The sequence below is a fragment of the Neophocaena asiaeorientalis genome, unplaced genomic scaffold (genome assembly GCF_003031525.2).
Source record: "Neophocaena asiaeorientalis asiaeorientalis breed wild unplaced genomic scaffold, Neophocaena_asiaeorientalis_V1.1 scaffold150, whole genome shotgun sequence".
In the NCBI taxonomy this organism is placed as follows: domain Eukaryota; kingdom Metazoa; phylum Chordata; class Mammalia; order Artiodactyla; family Phocoenidae; genus Neophocaena; species Neophocaena asiaeorientalis.
The window spans coordinates 7236292-7259286 of record NW_020176571.1 but is presented as its reverse complement, the minus strand read 5'-3'; the positions used below and the strand labels follow the sequence as shown (position 1 = coordinate 7259286).

Here is a 22995-nt window from a genome sequence, read left to right as displayed (position 1 = left end):
CGTTACTTAGTTTACTTGCCCTCAACACTGTATAAGCCCTGCAGAAATTAGAGGGAAGTACAGAGTCTAAAAATATACTATAGCTAAAGGGAAAATATAAACAGGTAGAAAATGGGGGTGTTCAATGTCTGATTTGATCCATTTGGCAATGTTGTTATGACAGATACACATATGGGAAGCCTGTCCCAGGACGTGTGACTATAAACATGTGCAGAAAGTACAGTAACCCTTCTAACTGCTTTGGTGGAGAATCACATGCTGTCTGTGAGAAGTTCAGTCAGCAGGTATGTGGGAAACTACTCCTAGGGATTAACAGCCCAGGCATTGTTGATGAGCAGTGAGTTACAACATGGTGGTAACTCAGGAAGAGACCAATCTGTAAGAGAATTCTATGCTAGCCATAGTCGTTTTTTAAAAATCAGTGACTTAGCACAATAGGAATTATTTCTTGTAATTGTCCATTGTGGGTATTCTTGGTGCACCAAGCACCCAGAATGATTGAAGTTGAACCATCTCCAGTACCTGGTACCTAAAGCCGCCTTGAGTATCCATCCAATTATGTAAAGGAAGGAGAAAAAAGCATACAAATCTTAACCACCTTGGCTGGGAAAGGTGTCAGTTTTTCTCTCTTTCTATGAGCAAGAGCTTGTCACATGGCCCCACCTAGATGCCAGGGAGCTGGGAAACACAGTGCCCAGATGGGCAGCCACTTCCCAGCCACAGCTGTAAACTATGGAAGGGAAGCCAGGCTTCGGTGAAGAGTTAGCTGCCTGCTACAGTAAGATTACCCCCCAAGTTTTAAGGCATTTCTTCATTTCTTCACCTCATTCACTCTGGGGAATATCAGATACTAAGGAATACACCTGTCAGTTATAAGCCAGAAACTGTTGTGAGATGTCATTATAATTAATCCCTAGAGAATATTTATTGTGTTCTCATCATACAAAATTCCTAGGTTATGTTGCCTCAAAAAAAAAAAAAAGTCACCAGATTAACTTACCACTGATTTGTCCAGTCTTATGTTTTTGTATTTTATTTCGTCCCCTCCTAGCTAAACAGCCAGGGCTGCTTCTCTCAGCAAGTAAAGACCAAGATCTTCCAAATGAAGAGACAAGAGTTTGAAATGAAAATTGAAGTGGAGGCCAAGATTCAAGAAGAAGGAACAGGTGTGTATACCTCATGGGTATGGGAAGAAGAACAATGGACATGGATTTAGTTCCTTTGCCAAACAGTGAACTGAAAGGGAGGAAGGAGTATAAGTTCAGGGAGAGCATCCTTCCAAAAGTGAACTTATTTTTTCCTTCTTTTTCAGAGGTGGAATTAACTGGAAAAGGGACCACTGAAATAACAAGAACCATAACCAAACTCTCATTTGTGAAAGTAGACTCAGACGCTAGACGAGGGATTCCCTTCTTTGGGCAGGTGAGGTATTTTTCAGTTCACAAATCAAACTGTACTCTCACCTAATACGTACAACATATTCTGCTAAAACTATACCTGGTTAATATTATCTGTTGATTAATATAATCCAAGGTATAAAACCACATAAAATAGATTTGTTCCTTTGTAAATTTGTACATCAAATCTATAAAACCATCTAAAGCACTATCAAATTAGAAGGTTTTGGGAACAGCACTGAGTGATGTCACTCAATCTCTTTCCCATGGTTTACCAGGCAGTCTCAGATTTTTATAATATTTTTTCACAAAGCGTCTTGAAATTCCTGATAGCCAATCACATTATCCTTCTAACATTAACTTTGTATGGAAATGGGTGGGTAGGTGGCTTTCATTTTTATTTTGAAATATAAAAGATTCTACTGTACCTAGTGTTTCTTTCATGGATATTATATATATATTACTTTTTCAAGTATATTTTATTTTATTCAAGTATACTTATTCAAATATATTTGTTTTATTTTAGCAAGTATATTTTAAAAACAGTACACAGAGGGGTAAAATACTGCTATTTAAAGTATACCCAAGGCTTCCCTGGTGGCACAGTGGTTGGGAGTTCACCTGCCGATGCAGGGGACATGGGTTCGTGCCCCGGTCCGGGAAGATCCCACATGCCACGGAGCGGCTGGGCCCGTGAGCCATGGCCGCTGAGCCTGCGCGTCCGGAGCCTGTGCTCCGCAACGGGAGAGGCCACAACAGTGAGAGGCCCGCGTACCGCAAAAAAAAATAAATAATAAAGTATACCCAGATTTTAAAGATATAAATTTTTTCTCTCAGATCTACAAAAAAATCTGCTACTGTTATTTTTCTGCTTACTGTTATAAGCAGATGTGCTAATGGAGCTTTCAGACTCCAGAAGTCTGAGATGAGAGTTGTATGTACCTCCATGCGTAATTACTGTGCATCCTGTTTTTAATGGAAATATTATAAGATGTCAGCTGTGGAGAGTGCAAAAGACAGAGGGACCAGGCTCCACAAAAGAGTAGTGGAATAAATTTTAGAATGTCTTGATTATGTTATGACAGCAAACATGTTCAGAAACTTTGGTCTCTTCCTAAAATGAAAGTTCACTTCTTTAAATTTCTCAGAAGTATATTGTACTTTTTTGAGATTTTATTCCTGCTAAATAACTATCCTATTACCATAAGACTCTCACCAAAAGTGAAAGAATCAGAATTTTGTACCTATCCTGGTATACAGCTGACATTTCATTAGCAAACTCAGATCTCGTTAATCAATTACAAACACTAATCCAAGTCTGCTGGTTGTGCTTCCTTCTACCAAAAGTAGTTTATACTGAGAAAAAAAATCACCATCTTTAAAATCTGAACTGAGCTACTAATCTTCTGGGTCCAGTATTAGCAGTAATTTGACTTTAGGCCCTTATTTAATATTCTACGCTTCTTTTCAATTTTACATTTTTCAGATGGGAAGTACCTCATAAAATCTACCTACCTTCCAAAAGTTTGCAAATCTAGGTCAAGAAGCAGATATCATATATAAAACTAGAGGAGTACACAGGATAATATATTAGCAATTGCTAATATTAAACCTCAGAACACTAATCTGTAGAAAGGGAATGGTCTGCCATAAAATAAGTATTTGAGGCTCAATTAAATTTGACTAATGGGTTAAAAATTTTCATTATGGCTCTTGTGGTCTGTGACTTTCCAAAAGTTATATATAATACATAAAGTTTTCAAAATATCCACAGAATACATTTCTCAGGTCACCTCTATTATCTCCATCATTCTCTACCCTTTTACACTATTTTTCGTCTTAGGACTGATTACCACTAAATAAGTATATATTACGCATTTATTTAGCAGCTATCTCTTTTACTGGACCGTATGCTCTATGATAGAAGGAACTTTGTTTTGTTCACTGCTGTGGCCTCAATGCCTCGAACCATGTCTGACGTATTTGGACACAATAAATATTTGTAATAAAATGAATGTTTGGTGTCTATTGGATATTAGCCACATAACTGATCTGCAGCTTTTAATCTTCAGGTGCGCCTAGCGGATGGAAAAGGTGTCCCTATACCAAATAAACTCATCTTCATCACAGCAGAGGAAGCCCACTATGACTCCAACGCCACCACTGATGAGCACGGCCTGGTGCAGTTCTCCATCAACACCACCAGCATCACGGGCACCTCCCTCACTGTCAGGGTAAGTTTGGAGGGAAGTTACCAATGATGTGAAGAAGTCTCGGAAGAAAGGTTGCAACCGAAAAGTGATGGCATTTCCAAGTTGTGTTTAGTCTTAGGGGAAAAAAATGCGAAACTAAAAACCAATTCAAGGTCAATTTTGAAAAAGTGTGTTAAAAGGAGGCAGTATAGTGTTGTGGCTGAAGTGGGGGCTCCACGTGTGCACTCGCGTGTAGCGACATGAATCGTGCAAACGCTGTGGGAAGCAGCGTGGCAGTCCCCCCAAATGAGAACTACCATATGATCCAGTATTCTAACTGCTGAGTAAACCTTCAAAAGAACTGAAAACAGAATCTCAAAGGGATACTTGCACAGCCCTGTTCATAGCGGCACTATTCACAGTAGCCAAGAGGTGGAAGCAACCCAAATATCCATCAACAGATGAACAGATAAACAGAATGTGGTATGTATGTACAATGGAATAGGATTCAGCCTTAAAAAGGAAGGCTGTCACAGGCTACAGTGTGGACGAACCTTGAAGACATTATGCTAAGTGAAATATCCAGTCACAAAAAACAAATCGTGTATGACTCCACTTGCATGAGGTATCTAAAGCACTCAAAGTCATAGAAATAGAAAGTAGAATGGTGGTTGCCAGGGGCTGGGAAGAAGGAGAAATGAGGAGTTGCTATTTAATGGGGACAGTGTTTTAGTTTTGCAAGATGAAAGAATTCTGGAGATGGGCTGCATATTACTTAACACTACCAAACTGTACATTGTAAAATGGTTAAGATGGTAATTTATGTTGTGTTTTTTACCACAGTTTTTTTAAGTGTAGGTTCCAGAATCAGATAAATTAGATTAAAATCCTGGCTCAACTCTACATTAAGAGCAAATAACTAAGAGTTGAGTATAGACTTCAACTACTTCACTAACTCAACTCTTGAACCAATGCTATTTACAGAGAGTGTTCTCAGACCCTAAGGTTGCAATATTACATTTATTCATAATACCCATTTGAAACCCATCATAAATGAGGCACCTACTCTCTGATATGCAATTCTTCCGTTTCTGAGGATTAGTCTCCTCAGTGAGGTTTCATAGCTCCAATGTCTCTGTCTGAATAGGTAAAGTAGCCAAAGAAATGTAAGCCAAGCTAATCAGAGCAAAGGATGCCTCCTTTTACGCTCTTCACAATGTAAAAATCAATACCAACTCAAGGAGCCTCAGCCCTGTAAAGGCCTGCAATACCGATAAACAAAATAAGGGACCCTCCTCTCTCACTTTTGAGTGTGGAGCACAAGATTTCTAGGTACTAGTTAAGGTAGGATACTAAACGAATGCAATTCTGGAGCACACTGATTCTCTATGACATATAATCTATAAGATAATATTGCTTTTCTAATTCATTAGGTCAGACACAAGGATCATAGGACCTGCTATGGCTACCAGTGGCTGTCAGAAGAGTATGAAGAAGCTTATCACACTGCTAACCTCGTATTCTCCCAAAGCAAGAGCTTTGTCCACCTTGAGCCCTTGCCTCGTGAACTGCCCTGCGGCCGAGCTCAGACAGTCCAAGCACATTATATACTGAACGGACAGGTCCTGCAGGAGCTGAAGGAGCTCGTGTTCTATTACCTGGTGAGAAGGAAGGCCGCTACCCTGGCGCATCTGCGAGCTCCTGTGTGGGCAAGGGTTTATGAAGCTCTTTAAGCACCACTACTTTGACCTCTTATCCAAGTTCCTTTTGAAAGTCTGACTTCTCTCAGGGCTAATTATTGCCAGCAGGGGCTCAATAAAACAAGCATATCACATAGAGAGCAAGACTTGGGGTCAGATCTCTGTCCGGCAAATTAAATCCCTTTTCATTTCCTTTTTTGCAGGTAATGGCAAAGGGAGACATTGTCCGATCTGGGACTCACGTACTGCCCGTGCACCAGGGAGACAGTGAGTATTTCCGTAATTCCCCATTTCTGCCATACTCGGTCACCTGCAACCTTACGCTGCAGAAATACCAGGAATAGCTTCAAATAAAGAGAGAGAATTTTCATCTGACCCCAATAAAGAAGTTGAAAGGGGAAAGCAATAATGTTTCTTTCTTTTTTTAAACCCTTTATCAAATATTTATTTTCTTTTCTTTCAGGTTATTCTGTTCAGATTATTTAAAGTGTTTAGTTGTTTCATAATTTATGCTTATTCCAAATTTTCAAACCATAAATAGTCATGGACCTTCTCAAAATGACATTTCAAAATTGTTTCAGACAATGGAGAGAAGGTAAAACTTTGGAGTGTCTTCTATATGTTAGGTCTTGTGCTGAGTCATTTATATCTTTACATCATATTTCCCTTTTGAAGATAGCTATGATTTTATGAAGAGGTAAATTGGACTCTCCCCAGGAACAAATGTGGAACAATATAATCCTCTGAAGGTTTCACCTATCCTAAGGGAGTCTAAAAGTTCCCTTAAGAAAATTATCAGTGAACTACTCTTTTGTTGCTACTCTATAACAACATAGAAGCACTATAGTAGAGAAGTTCGATGCAACTTCTAACAGTTCTATGTAGGCACCAAAAAATAAGTTGCAAAGGAGCTCAGTACTCCTCTTAAGAAGAAAGAATAGAATATCTGGTTCATAGAAAGTTAAAGAGGATATAGGGGTAAATACAATGTGTTAAACTCTTACTATTACATCTCTCAACTTCAAGTACTATTTCCCTTCTCTAGTGTAAAATCTAGATCAAATGGTAGCCAAATGGATGTCTCCACATCCTTAGATAGCATCAGAACTTTGTATAGATGAACTCAAGCTTAAAGCTGGGAAGAAATCATTATGCGATTTTGAGAGAAGAGGGGGGCTATGATAAGGTTGTTTTTTTTTTTTTAAGCCAGGATTCTTAGAGATAGTCATCCATTTATTACATTTACTATTTCTTATATCTGTTACATCTACTAATAGAGTCATCAACCAGACCAGGCTCCTAAAATGACATTGTACAGCAGAAAAGTGTTATTTCAGCCCTGAGCTGTCTAACCCATGACCACATCCTTTCATTCTCTCTGTGCTCCAGTGGAAGGCCATTTTCCCCTGTCAGTCCCTGTGGAGTCAGACATTGCTCCCGTCGCTAGGTTGCTCATCTATGCCATTTTACCTGATGGGGAAGTGGTTGGCGACTCTGCAAAATATGAGGTCGAAAACTGTCTGGCCAACAAGGTGGGTGTTTTATATCATAAATTTTTCAACATTTAAAACTAGAAGTTACTATCACTATCAATTGTTTTCTACATGCAAGCACTGGGGCCAAAAGGGTTAAATGAATTCACCAGAGGTTTTCAGCAAGGTAATGGCAGATCACACTAAGAAGCCATGTCAAGAGAAAAATAAATATCATATATTAACACATATATGTGAAATCTAGAAAAATGGTACAGATAAACCTATTTGGGAATAGAGGGCAGGAACAGGGACACAGACATAGAGAACAAACATGTGGACAAGGAGCGGGGAAGGGAGGGTGGGATGAACTGGGAGATTGGGATTGACATATAAACACTACCGTGTGTAAAACAGATAGCTGGTGAGAACCTGCTGTATAGCACAGGGAGCTCAGCTCGGTGCTCTGTGGTGACCTAGATGGGTGGGATGGGTGGGGGGTTTTTTTTGGGATGGGTGGGGGGGGAGTGGGAGGGAAGTTCAAGAGGGAGGAGATATATGTATACATATGGCTAATTCACTTCGTTGTACAGCAGAAACTAACACAACATTATAAAGCAACTATACCCCAATTTAAGAAAAAACAAAGAAGCTATCCATGTCACTTGACTCCTAGTGCAAAATTCTCATGCATTGTCTCTTACCATATGATACAGTTCAGAGCACCTTGTTCCCTTCTCTTACGATGAAATGTTGGGAAACATGTAACCAAGCTTATAAGACTACAAAAGGGCCAAAAGAAAAATACAAGAGCATCTAGAACTATGTATCAAAGGTAAAAAATGGCATCTCCAATTTAATAACTTATAAAAGCAGATATCATTATAATAGCTCAACTGATGAGAATCAGAGTGACAAAATAGGGAACCAAAGGCCTCAAGGCTTACATGGTGCCAAACATCAACGAAGTCAAACAAAGCGATTATGCATTGAATTTGCGGAGCACCCAGGAAATGCTGGTGAATGCATGGGTAAATCAGGGAATTTGCTTTTCTGTCTTTGTCCCCAATTCCACAGGTGGGTTTGAACTTCAGCCCAGCACAGAGTCTCCCAGCCTCCCACGCCCGCCTGAAAGTCACCGCTTCCCCTCGGTCCCTCTGCGCCCTCCGCGCCGTGGACCAAAGTGTGCTGCTCATGAGTCCCGAGGCCGAGCTCTCTGTGGCCACGGTGAGTTCCGTCAGCCCCAGGGGTCAGGAAGGGCCACATCAGGGACTCAGAGCAAGAAAAAACCCTGAGTGGGATAGCATCTATTAAAGTTATATTTATCTAGGAGTTAATAGTTTTGAGCTCTTTCATGTGCACTTTTTTTTGGTGAGGAAGATATTACATATGAATATCAATGTATAAATCATGCACCATCCAAAATCCCTGAAATCCTAGAGCTTTATGAAACCAATAGTAGGAGTTTTCAAACTAGTTTTAATATTTCAAAAAGTCTAACAGAAATGGTACATATACCTGCACTTAGACTGCACAGGCTAAGTGAAATATCAAACTTCTTTTAATAAGAATTGTATCAGTTGAAACATTGCATGCCCAAGATGAACACAATTTCTGAAGGAAGATCTGTATTGTCTCTGATTAATAAAAATTAGGAAAAATTAATTACCATGTGATAAATGACATTAATTAATGAAACCTTTTGAAATACTGGGTTAATAGGAAAAATAGCAAAAGGGTATGCTTAGTATAACAACGGGAAACTACTTAATGTGTCCTAATAGTAGTTTGCCCATTACTTCAAATTTTCTATGAGGGCAATTGGAATAACCTCTTACTGAAGTTTTTTTTCACTACCAAAATTTTATAAAGGGAAAGTTACGTTTTTACTTCCCTACAAGAGAAACTTATAAGAAAAGATCTCTTACTTTCTGGTTCTTCCAATAGTATGTAATTAAAAATATTAGAATACTTCTAAGGGAGATATTAAGTGCATAGTGGAAACAAGGGAATATGTGGAATGCTAACATTAATGTTTTATGTTTGTATAACATAATTTTATAGTTCTCAAAGTTGTTTTCAATTATAACAATCCTAGTGGATAGATAAGGCAGAAAATTCTATTAGTTTGTTAATAATAAAGCAGAAGCTTTCATGTATCTAGTAGTAGACCTGGGTTAGAACAAGGGTTCCTCTCAATCTTTGATAATGTTTCACTAATGAAACGCTTGCACCTAGTAGCATAAGTCACTCATTCAACACATATTTATTTAGTGCCTACTGTGTTCTGGGTGTGTCCTAAATTCTGGGGATCTCATAGTGAACTACTAGAAAGAAAAAAATCCATGCACTCATGGAACTTAATAGGTGAGACAGACAATAATTATGTGATACGCTTTGGAGAAAAATAAAGCAGAGGGAGGAGAAGGAGAATGTTAAGAAGGAGCTGCCTTTGAGAAAGTGCTTCATTTCATTGTGCTACTCACTTTGCTAATCTATTCTTATCAAACAGTTTTGAACTCCTATAAATATAAAACACCTACAGAATTTTTATGTTTGTCTTATTCTTCCCATTGAGGTGAATTTGAAAGTATCATTTTCAGTATTCTACAGTTAAAGTTTTATGTATTTTATAAAGATATGGAGCATTTAGTTCCCATGAGTAATACTAAGAAAATACTGTCCTGACCTATACAGAGGATACATGCTTATCCATGCGCCTGTTTAAAACATGTTGTCCATTTACTTTGTTAAACACTGAGTCAGTTGCTAACCACCAGATAGAGACGAAACTATTACCTAATTCTGCCATCCTGAAGCGTTGCACAACGTCTCAAATATAGCAAACCTCAATTTCTCTTAATTTTTATTTCATTCCAGCAGAGTCTAGGGTTTGCCTCTGAATTGCGTAACAAAAGATTATGATCCTGAGTACTTAGATAGGAATGTTTTAATTGTTTTTTTCCCTAAAATTGTTAAACGTTTTCAAAATCGTCTTCTCTGTAAATTATCTAGGCAATGGAGCCACTCAAAGAAAGTCTGGTAGTGATTATTCTTTTCTTTTCTCCCTGCACTTAAGAAAAATAAGCCACAAGTAAGTTTGTCCTTTTGTCCTTTGCATTTGTACAGGTTTATAATCTGCTACCAGTAAAGGACCTCAACGGTTTCCCTGACCGTTTAAATCAACAGAAGGAAGACAATGAAGACTGCATCAGTCACCGTAATGTCTATATCAATGGGATCATGTATTCCCCAGTATCAAATACAAATGAAAAAGATATGTATAGCTTCCTAAAGGTAAGTCCATTATATTGCTGATGGTCAGTTCTTAAGGTTCACAAAATATTATATATGGAAAAAAATATTTATTTTAATGCTTCCATATTATAGTTGAGGGTAATGGGACATAGAGAGGTCAAGTGACTTCTCCAAGGTCACTAATAGTAGCAGATCTACTAATAACAACAGAGCCAGGACTGGAACTTTTGGGATTATTAAGCAAGTTTTTTTTTCTTCATTCATTTCATTCATTTATAAATATTACACATGTAAAATAATTACTGTTGAAAAAGGTTTAAAAACAGAATGAAATTATCTCTATAAGTATATCAATTTCCTTTCTACTCATGTGAACATTAAAAGTTTACTATTAGGGAGGGCATATCTGTATGTGTATGGCTGATTCATTTTGTTGTGCAGTGGAGGCTAACACAACATTGTAAAGCAACCACACTCCAATTAAAGTTTTTTAAAATGGTCAAATATCAGTAATTTCATATGCTTCTACCTGATTAGAATCATTAGACAGCTGAAAAACTGTAATATTTACACGTCAAGTGAAACAATGCAAGCCTTTGTATTCCAAAGAAAAAAGTCTTTGCAGGAGAGAATGACCTCAGCTACTCTGAAATGTGCTTAAACCACACATACTCAGCACCAGGGCTTATGGCGCTAGCTTCCCATGTTTAAGGATGCCAGTGGTGAGGCTCAAAAGTTGGATTCTGACTGAGCTTCCTCAGTGCACAGTAAAGACGGGTGTTAGAGCGGGTGTTAGAGTAACAGTTATAGGTAACGCTGGGGTGACAAGAGACAGGGACACTGTTTGAAAGAAACAACTTCCAAATCCAAAAACACAAAAAGATTAATATTAAGCTAGTTGGACTGTTTGTTAAATTCAGTGAACAGAAGTATGTGTATATACATATTTTATGATATTTGTGTACTGATTAGGTGATGATTTCCTTTACAGGATATGGGCTTAAAGGTATTCACCAACTCAAAAATTCATAAACCCAAAATATGTCCACAGCCTCAACAATATAAAATACAGTCATCTCAAAGACTGTTATCTTCTCCAGGTAAGAAATTAAGAAAAATTAATTGCCTAATATATTGAACCAAATAAAATAATTCTTTAAAAAAGATAAACTGTGATGAAATTAATTAAAAAGGACTTGTGATTTCAGACATGGAGAACAGACCTGTGGTTGCCAAGGGGGAGGGAAGAGTGGGGGAGGGATGGACTGAGAGTTTGGGGTTGGTAGATGCACACTATTACATTTAAAATGCATAAACAACAAGGTCCTACTGTAGAGCACAGGAAACTATATCCAATCTCCTGAGATAAACCATAATGGAAAAGAATATAAAAAAGAATGTATATATGTGTATAACTGAGTCACTTTGCTGTACAGCAGAAATTAACACAACATTGTAAATCAACTGTACTTCAATTAAAAAAAAAAGAACTTGTGATTTAGATATATTAAGGTTCTTGCTCAAGGTCACATAGCGATACAAATCAAAAAATTCTGTTTGTGTCCAGCTCCCACGTACGCAGCTGGAAAGAACACAAGGCAGGCTGTAAAAAGCGTTATAAGACAGGTGCAGATATGAAGAATAAAAGAAAGGATTGATTCTGATTGAGGAATCAAGAAGTCATTCATACAGAATTTGCTTCTAGTAAATGGAGCTGTGTGAGTTTTAAAAGGGAAGGGAAAGTTTCCAGGCATAGGATAATGTAAACAGAAACAGAAATTCACAAATTGGGACTATATTCTCACCAGTCAAGAAAAGAAGCTCTTTAACTTCCCCAAAACATCAGCTAATATCCATATTGAAATCACACTCATTTGTCAATGATATGGGCTACTTCTTTGATGAATCATATAGTAATCAATCATTTATTTATTTATGGTCTGATACTGTCAAATCATGGTTGAATATAGGTTGAGTACAAACAAAAGAGTTTGTCAAAAATCAAGGTAAACATTCAGTGAGAATCAAATGGCTATACGGAATTTAAATAAAGATCATTGTATATTTTTATTAGTATTTATAAGTTATATCCTTTAATCCTTTGTCAATAAGATTTGTAGTAAATTTATGTATGAACAAGTGTATAGATGGACAAGATTTGTCCCAGTGACAAATCTTGTCTCTTGTGTCTTATCTTCTGACACGTTTGGGAATAAAGGGTCACATTAGGGAATAAAGAGCTTTTTAAATTCTTGATTCTCTCACTCCTACAAACGGTTTCTCAAAGCCACTGTCAAAATGTCTGGGTACGATTTTTCTTTGCTCTCGCAGAGGTGCAGAAGCTGCAGAGCCTCCTTTCTGCCTCTAGGTTTCTTTCACAGGCAATCCAAGACTCATTCTGCCTCTAGGTCCCACTGTTCTCTGATTGTGATTCTCTTCCCCCAGCTCACTCCTAGCTTACTGTAATGCTTCAGAATTCATCTAAAAATACCACCTCCTCCAAGAAGATTTCCCTTAATACCCAAGTGTCCTCGCCTGGTTCCTATCTATTTCATCACCCTATTTCTTTTGTAGCACTTACTACAATCTCTCATAAGCCTTATCTTTATATTTATTGTTTCTGTCTCCTCCGCAGTCGTAGCTGAAATGGGAAGAAGTCATGAACTTATGCATATAATACATATTTCAGAGCCTCCCACAGAGACTGTGCGAAAGTACTTCCCTGAGACATGGATCTGGGATTTGGTGGCAGTAGAGTAAGTAACTTCTTTCGTATATAAGATGCAACAATATAGATTCCTCACAATTTTCAATTTTTAGCTAGTTTTTCAATATCCAAGTATATCTTTTGGACACATTGCTGTGTTCAGGTGAGGTTTAGTATAATACTTCTGTTATGAAGTCTCACTAATCTAATTTAGTATCAGAAATTTTGCACAAATGTCATTCTAAGATTTCCAGGAAATGAGCACAAGGACTAAATATAACCAAGCACTGCACAGATTAACACCTATAAGAGATCCTTCATTGCTCGGCAGTCCTGAGTTAAGCACAGGCTCAGTCAAGCCAGCTCTACACAGTAGTAGTAGAATTTAAAATTATAAACCTTCCCTCAGTGGAACAGTGTTTTAGAGAAAAAAATTTAATAACAATCTAAAACTACATATTTATCACTATATTGTCTATAACAGATTATACTACAACTACATGTCTAAGGAGAGACTGATATAGACTAGAATTGAAAACAGATTTGGAAAAAGGGACTTATACATTCCCATTTCAAGCCTTGATTATACTCTCCATTATTGGTATTTCTACTAAGTGCATTCAAGTCATGACAATAGAATCATTTATATAGGGTACTCTTCCTAGAAAGGATTTACAGGTATACCTCAGAAATATGACAGGTTCCGTTCCAGACACTCCAATAAAGCGAATATCACAATAAAGTGAGTCACATGAATTTTTTGGTTTCCCAGGGCATATAAAAGTTATGTTTACACTATACCGTAGTCTATTAAGTGTATAATAGCATTATGTCTTTAAAAATGTATATACTTTAATCAAAAATACTTTATTGCTATGAAATGCTAACCTTCATCTAAGCCTTCAGCAAGTCGTAATTTTGTGCTGGTGGGAGGTCTTGACTTGATGTTCATGGCTGCTCACTGATCAGGATGGCGGCTGCTGAAGGTTGGGATGGGGCTGTTCCTTAAAACAAGACAGCAATGAAGTGCGCCACGTCAATTGACTCTTCCTTTCACAAACAATTTCTCTGTAACATGCAATGGTGTTTGATAGCATTTTACCCACAGTAGAACTTCTTTCAGAATTGGAGGCAATCCTCTCAAACTCTGCCACTGCTTTGGCAACTAAGTTTTGTAATATTCCAAATCCTTTGTTGTCATTTCAACAACCTTCACAGCATCTTCCACAGGAGTAGCTTCCATCTCAAGAAACCACTTTCTTTGCTCATCCATAAGAAGCAACTCCTTATCCATTCAAGTTTTAACAGGAGACTGCAGCAATTCAGTCACATCTTCAGGCTCTATTTCTAATTCTGGTTCTCTTGCTGTTTCCACCACATCTGCGGTTACTTCCTCCACTGAAGTCTTAACCCCTCAAAGTCATCCATGAGGGCTGGAATCTACTTCTTTCAAACTCCTGTTAATGTTAATATTCTGACCTCTTCCTATGAATCAAGAATGTTCTTAATGGCATCTAGAATGGTGAATCCTTTCCAGAAGGTTTTCAATTGACTTTGCCCAGATCCATCAGAGGAATGACCATATATGGCACCTATAGCCTTACAAAATGTATTTCTTAAAGAATAAGACTTGAAAGTCAAGATTACTTCTTGATCCATGGGCTTCAGAATGGCTCTTGTGTTAGCAGGCATGAAGACAACATCAATCTCATTGTGCATCTCCATCAGAGCTCTTGGGAGACCAGGTGCATTGTCAATGAGCAGCAGTATTTTGAAAGGAATCTTTTTTCCTAAGCAGTAGTTCTCGACAATGGGCTTACAATATTCAGTAAACCATGTTGTAAACAGATGTGCTGCCATACAGCCTTTGTTGTTCCATTTATAGAGCACAGGCAGAGTAGATTTAGCATAATTCCGAAGGGCCCCAAGATTTTCGGAATGATAAATGAGCACTGGCTTCAACTTCAAGTCACCAGCTGCATTAGCCTCTAACTAGATAGTCTGCCTGTCCTTTGAAGCTTTGAAGGCAGACATTAACTCCTCCTCTCCAGCTATGAAAGTCCTAGATGGCATCTTCTTCCAATATAAGGCTGTTTCATCTACATTTAGCATCTGTTATTTAGTGTAGTCACCTTCACTAATTATCTTCTGGATAATTTGCTGCAGCTTCTACATCAGCACTTACTGCTTCACCTTGAGCTTTTACGTCACAGAGATGGCTTCTTTCCTTAAGCCTTATGAATCATTCTCTGCTAGCTTCAAACTCTTCTTCTGCAGCTTCCTCGCCTCTCTCACCCTGCACAGAACTGAAGAGAGTTATGGCCTTGCTCTGGATTAGGCTTTGGCTTCAGGGGATATTGTGGCTGGTTTGATCTTCTATCCAGACCATTCACATTTTCTCCATATCGGCAATGAGGCTGTTATGCTATCTTATCATTCAAGTGTTTACTCAAGTATCACTTTTAATTTCCTTCAAGAACTTTCCTTTGCATTCATAACTTGGCTAACTGGTGCAAGAGGCCTAGCTTCCAGCCTATCTCAGCTTTCAACATGCCTTTACCACAAAGCTTAATAATTTATAGCTTTTGATTTAAAGTGAGAAGTGTGCAATTCTTCCTCTCACTTGAATGCTTAGAGGCCATCATAGGGTTGTTAACTGGCCTAATTTCAATATTGTTGTGTCTCAGGGACTAGGGAAGCTCAAGAAGAGGAAGAGGAACAGGGGAATGGCTGGTCGGTGGAGCAGTCAGAACACACACAACATTTATCTATTAAGTTTGCCATCTTATATGGGTGCAGTTCATGGCACCCCAAAACAATTACAATAGTAACATCAAAGATTGCTGATCACAGATCATCGTAACAAATATAATAATAATTTAAATATTTGAAAATTTGAAATATTGAGAGAATTACCAAAATGTGACACAGAGAGATAAGGCGAGCAAATGTTGTTCGAAAAATGACACCAATAGGCTTGCTTGACGCAGTGTTGCCACAAACCTTTAATTTGTTTAAAAAAGAAAACACAGTATCTGTAAAGCACGATAAAGCAAAGTGCAAGAAAATGAGGCGTGCCTGTATTTAACTGCTTACTTTTTGTTCTGCACATTGCCACCTCCCCAGCTCCTCAGGTGTGGCTGAAGTAGGAGTAATAGTCCCCGATACCATCACTGAGTGGAAGGCAGGGGCCTTCTGCTTGTCCAGTGACACTGGACTTGGTCTCTCTCCGACTGCCTCTCTCCGAGCCTTCCAGCCCTTCTTTGTGGATCTCACGATGCCCTACTCTGTGATCCGCGGAGAAGCCTTCACACTCAAGGCCACTGTGTTAAACTACCTTCCCAAATGCATCCGGGTAAGGACTTCTCTTTATTAACTTGAACACAAGGTAACAGTCGAGTAAATTAAAAACTGCATTCCTGGGAATACTGACAAACTCCTGTGTATAAGATGGGCTCACCAGGAGATAATACTGTCAGAGGTACTCGTATGTCATATGACTATGGTTGCTGATATCTCCAAATACCAAATGACAACTTAAAACAAGGTTCTGACCCTTATCATAACCCTTTAAAGTTAGGAAGTTTGTGTAACATGAAGATTTATGACATGAACAACAAAAACCAGTATGCTGATTCTCATGTCTTATACTCTCCAAGGTTTCAACCTCTACATTCCCATAGATTTAACTTTTCTTATATGATTAACTGTATTAAACTTAATTTTAAAGTTATTTATGTGCATCTTACCATAATTGTTTATAAATCTTGTCTACTCTGCTGGGAGAGCTGAGGGTATGGTCAAGATCCTAAGCCAAAGGAGTAGAGCTTCCACAGGCAACAAACATACACCATCATGACTTTTCCTCTCCTCTGCTCCTACCACGGGAAAGAGCAGATTATCCCCAAATACTAATGTTTAGATGTCAGATCCACTTATAAGATGCTAAGTCTTCATTTATATTATCTTCAATATTAGGCAACCTGAAATCTACCCAATCCCTCAATGTGCTTTGTTTCAAGCCATTCTTCCTTTGGCCCCCTTTCCCTCTGGTCTATTTGTCTTTTTGTCTCATGCGTGGTTTCAGGTCAGCGTGCACCTAGAAGCCTCTCCTGCATTCCTAGCTGTCCCAGGAGAGAAGGAACAAGAGACTCAATGCATCTGTGGGAATGGCCGGCAAACCGTGTCCTGGGCAGTAACCCCAAAGTCATTAGGTGAGAGACAGCCTCCTAGAGGCAGTTCTCTACTCAACGACTGTGTGTGTCTGTCTATGGGATCCTCATATCCAGGCAAAGACGCCCCCACCCCCCACCAAATGGTAGAAGTTTTTTCTTTGTCTTTCATTGTAGGATGTCTAGAAGGATATACCCGCTTCCCTCACCTCCGGCTCCACCTTGGATTCCCAGTATCATTAGCCTCTAGTCTATGCTGCTTCCATTCCTGCTCCTATATTTTTATAAAACAAAAAAATAAGGTCACAAAGCATTAAACATTTATAAATCTTGGGGTTTGGAGGCATGGAGGAAGAGAGAGATGGTGCTCATCTCTACTGGCCCCTTTTTCCAGGGAATGTGAATTTCACAGTGAGTGCAAAGGCACTGGAGTCTCAAGAGCTGTGTGGGACCGAGGTGGCTGTGGTCCCTGAACATGGAAGGAAAGACACAGTCATCAAGCCCCTGTTGGTGGAAGTAAGTAAGCCTGCCCATTTGATAAGTCACAGTGAGTCAAGAGAAACAATGGTGAATCCAGCTGGGGTTCCAACTTTTAGGTAAGAAGGGCTAAAAAATAGATATATGAAAAAAGAAATATATATATATATATAGTCATGGGATATTTCACAATATGATTCTCTCTGTGTGTGCTTCTCTGTCTCTCTCTCTTGATTTTACTTTGTAACTTTCTCCTCCCTTTCTCATCTATCAACCTGTCTCCTTCATATTACTTATACTTATAGAATTTGCTTCTATAATACGTTTGAAAATCAGTTCCAATCCTTCTCTTCATCAAGAAACCTGTAGTTCCCCTATTAACACACATGTCCTGAAAGTCAGTCCATTCTCACTTCTAATTTTTCTTTCTTTCCACCTAAAGCCTGAAGGACTAGAGAAGGAAGCAACGTTCAACTCCCTGCTTTGTCCATCAGGTAAGACTCAGTCATCATAATTAAAACAACATTGACTAGAATATAATATTTGAAGTTCAAAGTATTTTATATATACCATTCCTACACTTTCCCTATGAGGTAAGCAAGACCCGAAGAACCATCAACCCATTTTGTAACTGAGGAAACTGGTTTTTAAGAGGCCAAGTAATTTGATCAGCTGAATATCCATATCCCAGGAATCCTGAGTCTTTATTTCTTAAGCACCTGTGCAAACATCAAATTGTCCTTCTGACCAGTGTATGATGTGGTTATAGGTAGAAAGTGGGTAGATTCAAAATGAATACTGCCAAAGGGGATATTTCCTTGGATATTTAGTAATACCACACATGGGTAGCTGAATTCAAGCCCCTTCAACACTGAGTTTTGCATAGCTAACCGCACTGGATAATGAGACTATGCTATTTCCAGAAGAAAAGGTTGCCATAGCCTTTACCATTTGTCATGTCAATATTTGTTTGGTGCCAATCCTATACCTAGTATCCTATCAGTCATGGGAAGGGACTAAAGAAGCCTACACTAAAAGATACAGCGTTATCTTTGTGGAGAATTTCCTAAACAGAAACATTTATAGAAATTTAGTACACTAAGAAATTTATCAACACAATGTGTTCTCATCTCAAACCAATGTCTAATCAACATCATGTGTTCCTTACCTTTCTGTACCTACTAATTTCTGTTTATTACCTTTGTTGTCATATCAATACTTAAAATATATAACATGTATTCTAAAAACATAATTGTCTTATTATTTAGCCTTATTTCTACATTTAAGTGAATTTAGTCCTTACTACCAAATCCATATATGTCATGTTTTCTTACAAAGCTTTTTTTGAAGAGAAGTTTTTGACATACAAATAATACATACATAATTAATATAACTATGTATGTATTTAACACATAATTATATTATGTATTTAACTACATGATTAAACTTAATTACATAACTATCAGTAATTAGTATAATTGATAATACATACATAATTAATGTATACAACTTAATGAGTTTGGAGATAAGTATACACCTGTGAAACTGTCACCATGATCTATACCATAAGCCTATCCATCACTTCCAAAAGTTTCCTCCCACTCTGTTATTATTATATTTTTATAATATAAGATCTATCCTATTAGCAAATGTTTAGGTTTACAATACAGTATTGTTAACTGTAGGCACTACGCTTTACAATAGACCTCTTGAATTTATTCATCTTGCATAACGGATAGTTTGTACCCTTTGACAAAAGTTTTATTATTAATCTTATGAAGACAGGATGCAGTATAATGATAAATACATTTTTCTTTTCTCATCTTCATGTAATTCACTAATATTAAAGTGCCAGCAAATGTATGCTTATCAGCAGCAATTAATTTATTTTCACTGAGTCAAATACTGCTCATCTTCACCCCTAGCCCCATGTCTAGAGGTTCCATTAAAAATACTGTCTTCATATCTGGTGAAATTTGATGGAAGTAAAGACCGAGCATTATGGTAGAATTCAGGAACTTTTTGAAGATTTTTCCTTTGCTTATATATACATAGTGGGTTTTTTGCATACAACTGTTGTGTAAGGAGACTGGGGATGGACATGAAATATATCACCTTGTGATAACGATCTTGTGTTAGCCATAGGATGATTACAACAGAATCACAGCATCCCAGGTACTTGTCAGTTTGTAGCCTTCTTGTGGAATGCAACTCCACATACAAGGAGGTTGGGGAAGGAAAGTTCTAGAAATCTCAGAATCCCATTCATATATGTTGAAGGTATTTTTTAAAACTGGAATATTAAAAGAGGGACAACTTTTCAGAAGAAGTTTAGGTACAAGGCATAGTTCTGGCTTCTGGGTCTTGGAACTCTTCAGGAAGATATACAGCAGAAATCATCTTCATTGTGGCTGATTTGTTTCTTTCTCTAGGTGCCGAGGTGTCTGAAAAATTATCTCTGAAGCTGCCACCAAATGTGGTAGAAGAGTCTGCCCGAGCCTCCTTCTCAGTTTTGGGTGAGTCTCCAGCCCTAGGGGACTACTGTACTATATTAGACAATGTCCACTATATTTTTTCCATAAATACTTTCTCAGAATAACAGCTATACTTTTAACTTCTTTCTTCTTTGGACTTATTTATTGCTTCCAATCATACTTCTGTTCCTTGAAGACACCCTTCCTAAAATTCCTCATTTCTTTACCTTAGTTAATTATTCATTTCTTCTTAATGATTCTGATAGATTATAATCTATAAGCTTTATGACTTCCCATCTCTCCCATTTCCTAGGAGACATATTAGGCTCTGCCATGCAAAATACACAAAATCTCCTCCAAATGCCCTATGGCTGTGGAGAACAAAATATGGTCCTCTTTGCTCCTAACATCTACGTTCTGGATTATCTAAATAAAATACAGCAGCTGACTGCAGAGATCAAGTCCAAGGCCATTCGCTACCTCAACACTGGTGAGTCACTGAATAAGGGAGTGAAAATTTCACAGTGCAATTTTAACAATAGGTTGGAATCCCCAATAGGCTTGAGTTACTTATCAATTCTATGATATGTAAATTTATCATACTACGATAGTTACAATAATAAGAATACTATGACAGTTGACTTTATGGTACCTAGCGAGTGTCCAACCTCCAATAAAATGTTTAGGACTCAAACCATCTAACATATTGCAGCAAAATCTAGGAACTATCACAAGATGCCAAGGCATTTTGTTTATTTCTCTGGCTACAGAATGTACAACCCGTCATGTTGCTTCATTAACCTTCCATTCCAGGTTACCAGAGACAGCTGCTCTACAGGCACTATGACGGCTCTTACAGCACCTTTGGGGAGCAACATGGCAACAATGAGGGTAACACCTGGTAAGGGAAAGACAGTTTTTTGAGCTCCTATTTTTGTGTCAGGTCTTTTACATATATTATCAAAATTATATTCCCAGGAACCCTATCAGATATGTATTATTAAGCCTATAGTTGGCTATACTAGATAAATATACCAAAACTAGCAAGGTAACAAGCAAAAAAGCTGAGATTCAAACACACGTATGTTAGATTTGTCCCCAGAATTCATCCTGTTCATAATACACCAAGGTATTCTTTCTGAAATAGCTATTTTTTTTTCTAAAATAGCCCCCATAACCATGATTTTTTAAATGAGATAGCCAGCAAACATATCATATGAATTCTATTTCTAGATAAACCATGTTCACTTCAGTTTATGTTTTTAGATCATATTCATCTTAATCACTAATAAATTCAATAATAGGAGGAAAGAAATGAGATGGAGCCAGTGATATGAAACACCGTTTTAAAATCCTTAAGGCAAAGCAATGTCAGAAGTTACTGCATGTAAGAGCTGTGTATGAGAAGATTCTGCCATCTACAGAAGAAAATCGCTAAAGAAAAGATTTAAAGCCTTACTCAAATAAAATAAAAAAATAAGTACCATTAGTATAGTTGACCCTTGAAACACATGGGGGTTAGGGGCACTGACCTTCAGCAGTAGAAAATTCACATACCATTTTACAGTCGGCCCTCAGTATCCCCAGTTGTGCATCCACGGATTCAACCAACTGGGGATCATGTAGTATTGTAGTACATATTTAGTAAAAAAAGAAATCCATGTGTAAGTGAACCCATGCAGTTCAGACCATGTCGTTCAAGGGTCAGCTGTACGAGAGCTAGCAGAGTCATCAGGTAAAGGCAATGGGAGCTCTAAGTAAAGAATTCCTGTTAGATGACTCACGTCAGTGTGAGAAGTGTCCTATGAAGCCTGTTGCTGTGATGTGGATATAAAACCACCGTAACAACGTAAATGTGATCATCACTTCCTTCCCTTCAGGCTCACAGCCTTTGTACTGAAGAGTTTTGCCCAGGCTCGAACCTATATCTTCATTGATGAAGCACATATTACCGAAGCTCTCACCTGGCTTGCTCAAAAGCAGAGGGACAGTGGCTGTTTCAGGAGTTCTGGGTCACTGCTCAACAATGCCATTAAGGTGAAGTGTTCTCGGAGCTAGTGTTGATTTGTCCATTACACTGTCCTCAAGGATGAGGAGAGGAAGTGATAACATAAGAATTCCTTAAGGAAGGTATCAGAAGAAAATAAAACCTGGATAGCACCAGGAAAGAGGCGCTGGAACTCAGAGTGATTGTGATACTTTGCTTCATGGGGATGTATATGGGTAAGGACAAATTCCATGACAGCAGAATACAAGGAGCTGATTAAGAGCATTCTCAAAAGTTATTGGGAGTTTCTAAATTACTGATTCATTTTCAGTACTGGTAATTGATCTGTTCATATTTTCTATTTCTTCCTGGTTCAGTCTCGGGAGATTATACCTTTCTAAGAATTTGTCCATTTCTAGATTGTCCATTTTATTGGCCTATAGTTGCTGGTAGTAGTCTCTTATGACCCTTTGTATTTCTGTGGTGTCAGTTGTAACTTCTTTTTTCATTTCTGATTTTATTGATTTGAGCCCTCTCCCTTTTTTTTCTTGATGAGTCTGGCTAAAGGTTTATCAATTTTGTTTATCTTTTCAAAGAACCAGCTTTTAGTTTCACTGATCTTTTCTATTTTTTTAAGTTTCTATTTTATTTATTTCTTCTCTGATCTTTATGATTTCTTTCCTTCCTAAACCTTATGCTTTAGGCATAAGGTTAGGTTGTTTATTTTAGATTTTTCTGGTTTCCCGAGGTAAGCTTGTATCGCTATAAATGTCCCTCAAATTATTCAAATCTGTCTCTCTCTCATATTTACAGGGTGGAGTGGACGATGAAGTGACCCTCTCTGCCTATATCACCATTGCCCTTCTGGAGATTCCTCTCCCTGTCACTGTAGGTGCCCTTGCTGAAGCCTCATTCTAGATGCAATGAAACTGCTGACCTGATGTCTGAAACAACACCCCATTAAAAACCAGTTGTCAGCATTCCTTCTATGCAATGTCAATGCTTCCCAGATCAATAGAGAATTTAGTCAGTCCATTAAGAAAGATTTACACTTCCCCAGTGACGACCCTAGTCTATTTTTCCCCTAGCAACCCCACTACCACCATCACCACACATGCAGAATGAATTCTAAGGATATGGCCTATATTCCTGCCTTATG

At 38.0% G+C, this 22995-nt stretch overlaps 1 protein-coding gene and 1 long non-coding RNA gene across 5 annotated transcripts in view; one reads left to right on the top strand and one right to left on the bottom strand.

Annotated features, from left to right (window-relative positions):
* The window catches only part of LOC112391755 (uncharacterized), a 133313-nt gene that overhangs the window by 61363 nt on the left and 48955 nt on the right, over positions 1–22995 (bottom strand). The gene's annotated exons all lie outside the window — the stretch shown is intronic.
* The window catches only part of A2M (alpha-2-macroglobulin), a 69092-nt gene that overhangs the window by 38025 nt on the left and 8072 nt on the right, over positions 1–22995 (top strand). For both annotated transcript variants that reach the window (XM_024733186.1, XM_024733185.1), the window contains exons 8-27: positions 164–284; positions 1052–1166; positions 1313–1422; positions 3470–3631; positions 5023–5250; positions 5493–5556; positions 6679–6821; positions 7839–7988; positions 9891–10058; positions 11011–11119; positions 12655–12775; positions 15853–16081; positions 16814–16940; positions 17293–17414; positions 17818–17869; positions 19808–19891; positions 20163–20339; positions 20663–20750; positions 21730–21886; positions 22650–22724. In XM_024733186.1, coding sequence (XP_024588954.1) covers positions 164–284; positions 1052–1166; positions 1313–1422; positions 3470–3631; positions 5023–5250; positions 5493–5556; positions 6679–6821; positions 7839–7988; positions 9891–10058; positions 11011–11119; positions 12655–12775; positions 15853–16081; positions 16814–16940; positions 17293–17414; positions 17818–17869; positions 19808–19891; positions 20163–20339; positions 20663–20750; positions 21730–21886; positions 22650–22724 — 2602 coding nt within the window. The remainder of the gene's footprint in view (positions 1–163; positions 285–1051; positions 1167–1312; positions 1423–3469; positions 3632–5022; positions 5251–5492; positions 5557–6678; positions 6822–7838; positions 7989–9890; positions 10059–11010; positions 11120–12654; positions 12776–15852; positions 16082–16813; positions 16941–17292; positions 17415–17817; positions 17870–19807; positions 19892–20162; positions 20340–20662; positions 20751–21729; positions 21887–22649; positions 22725–22995) is intronic.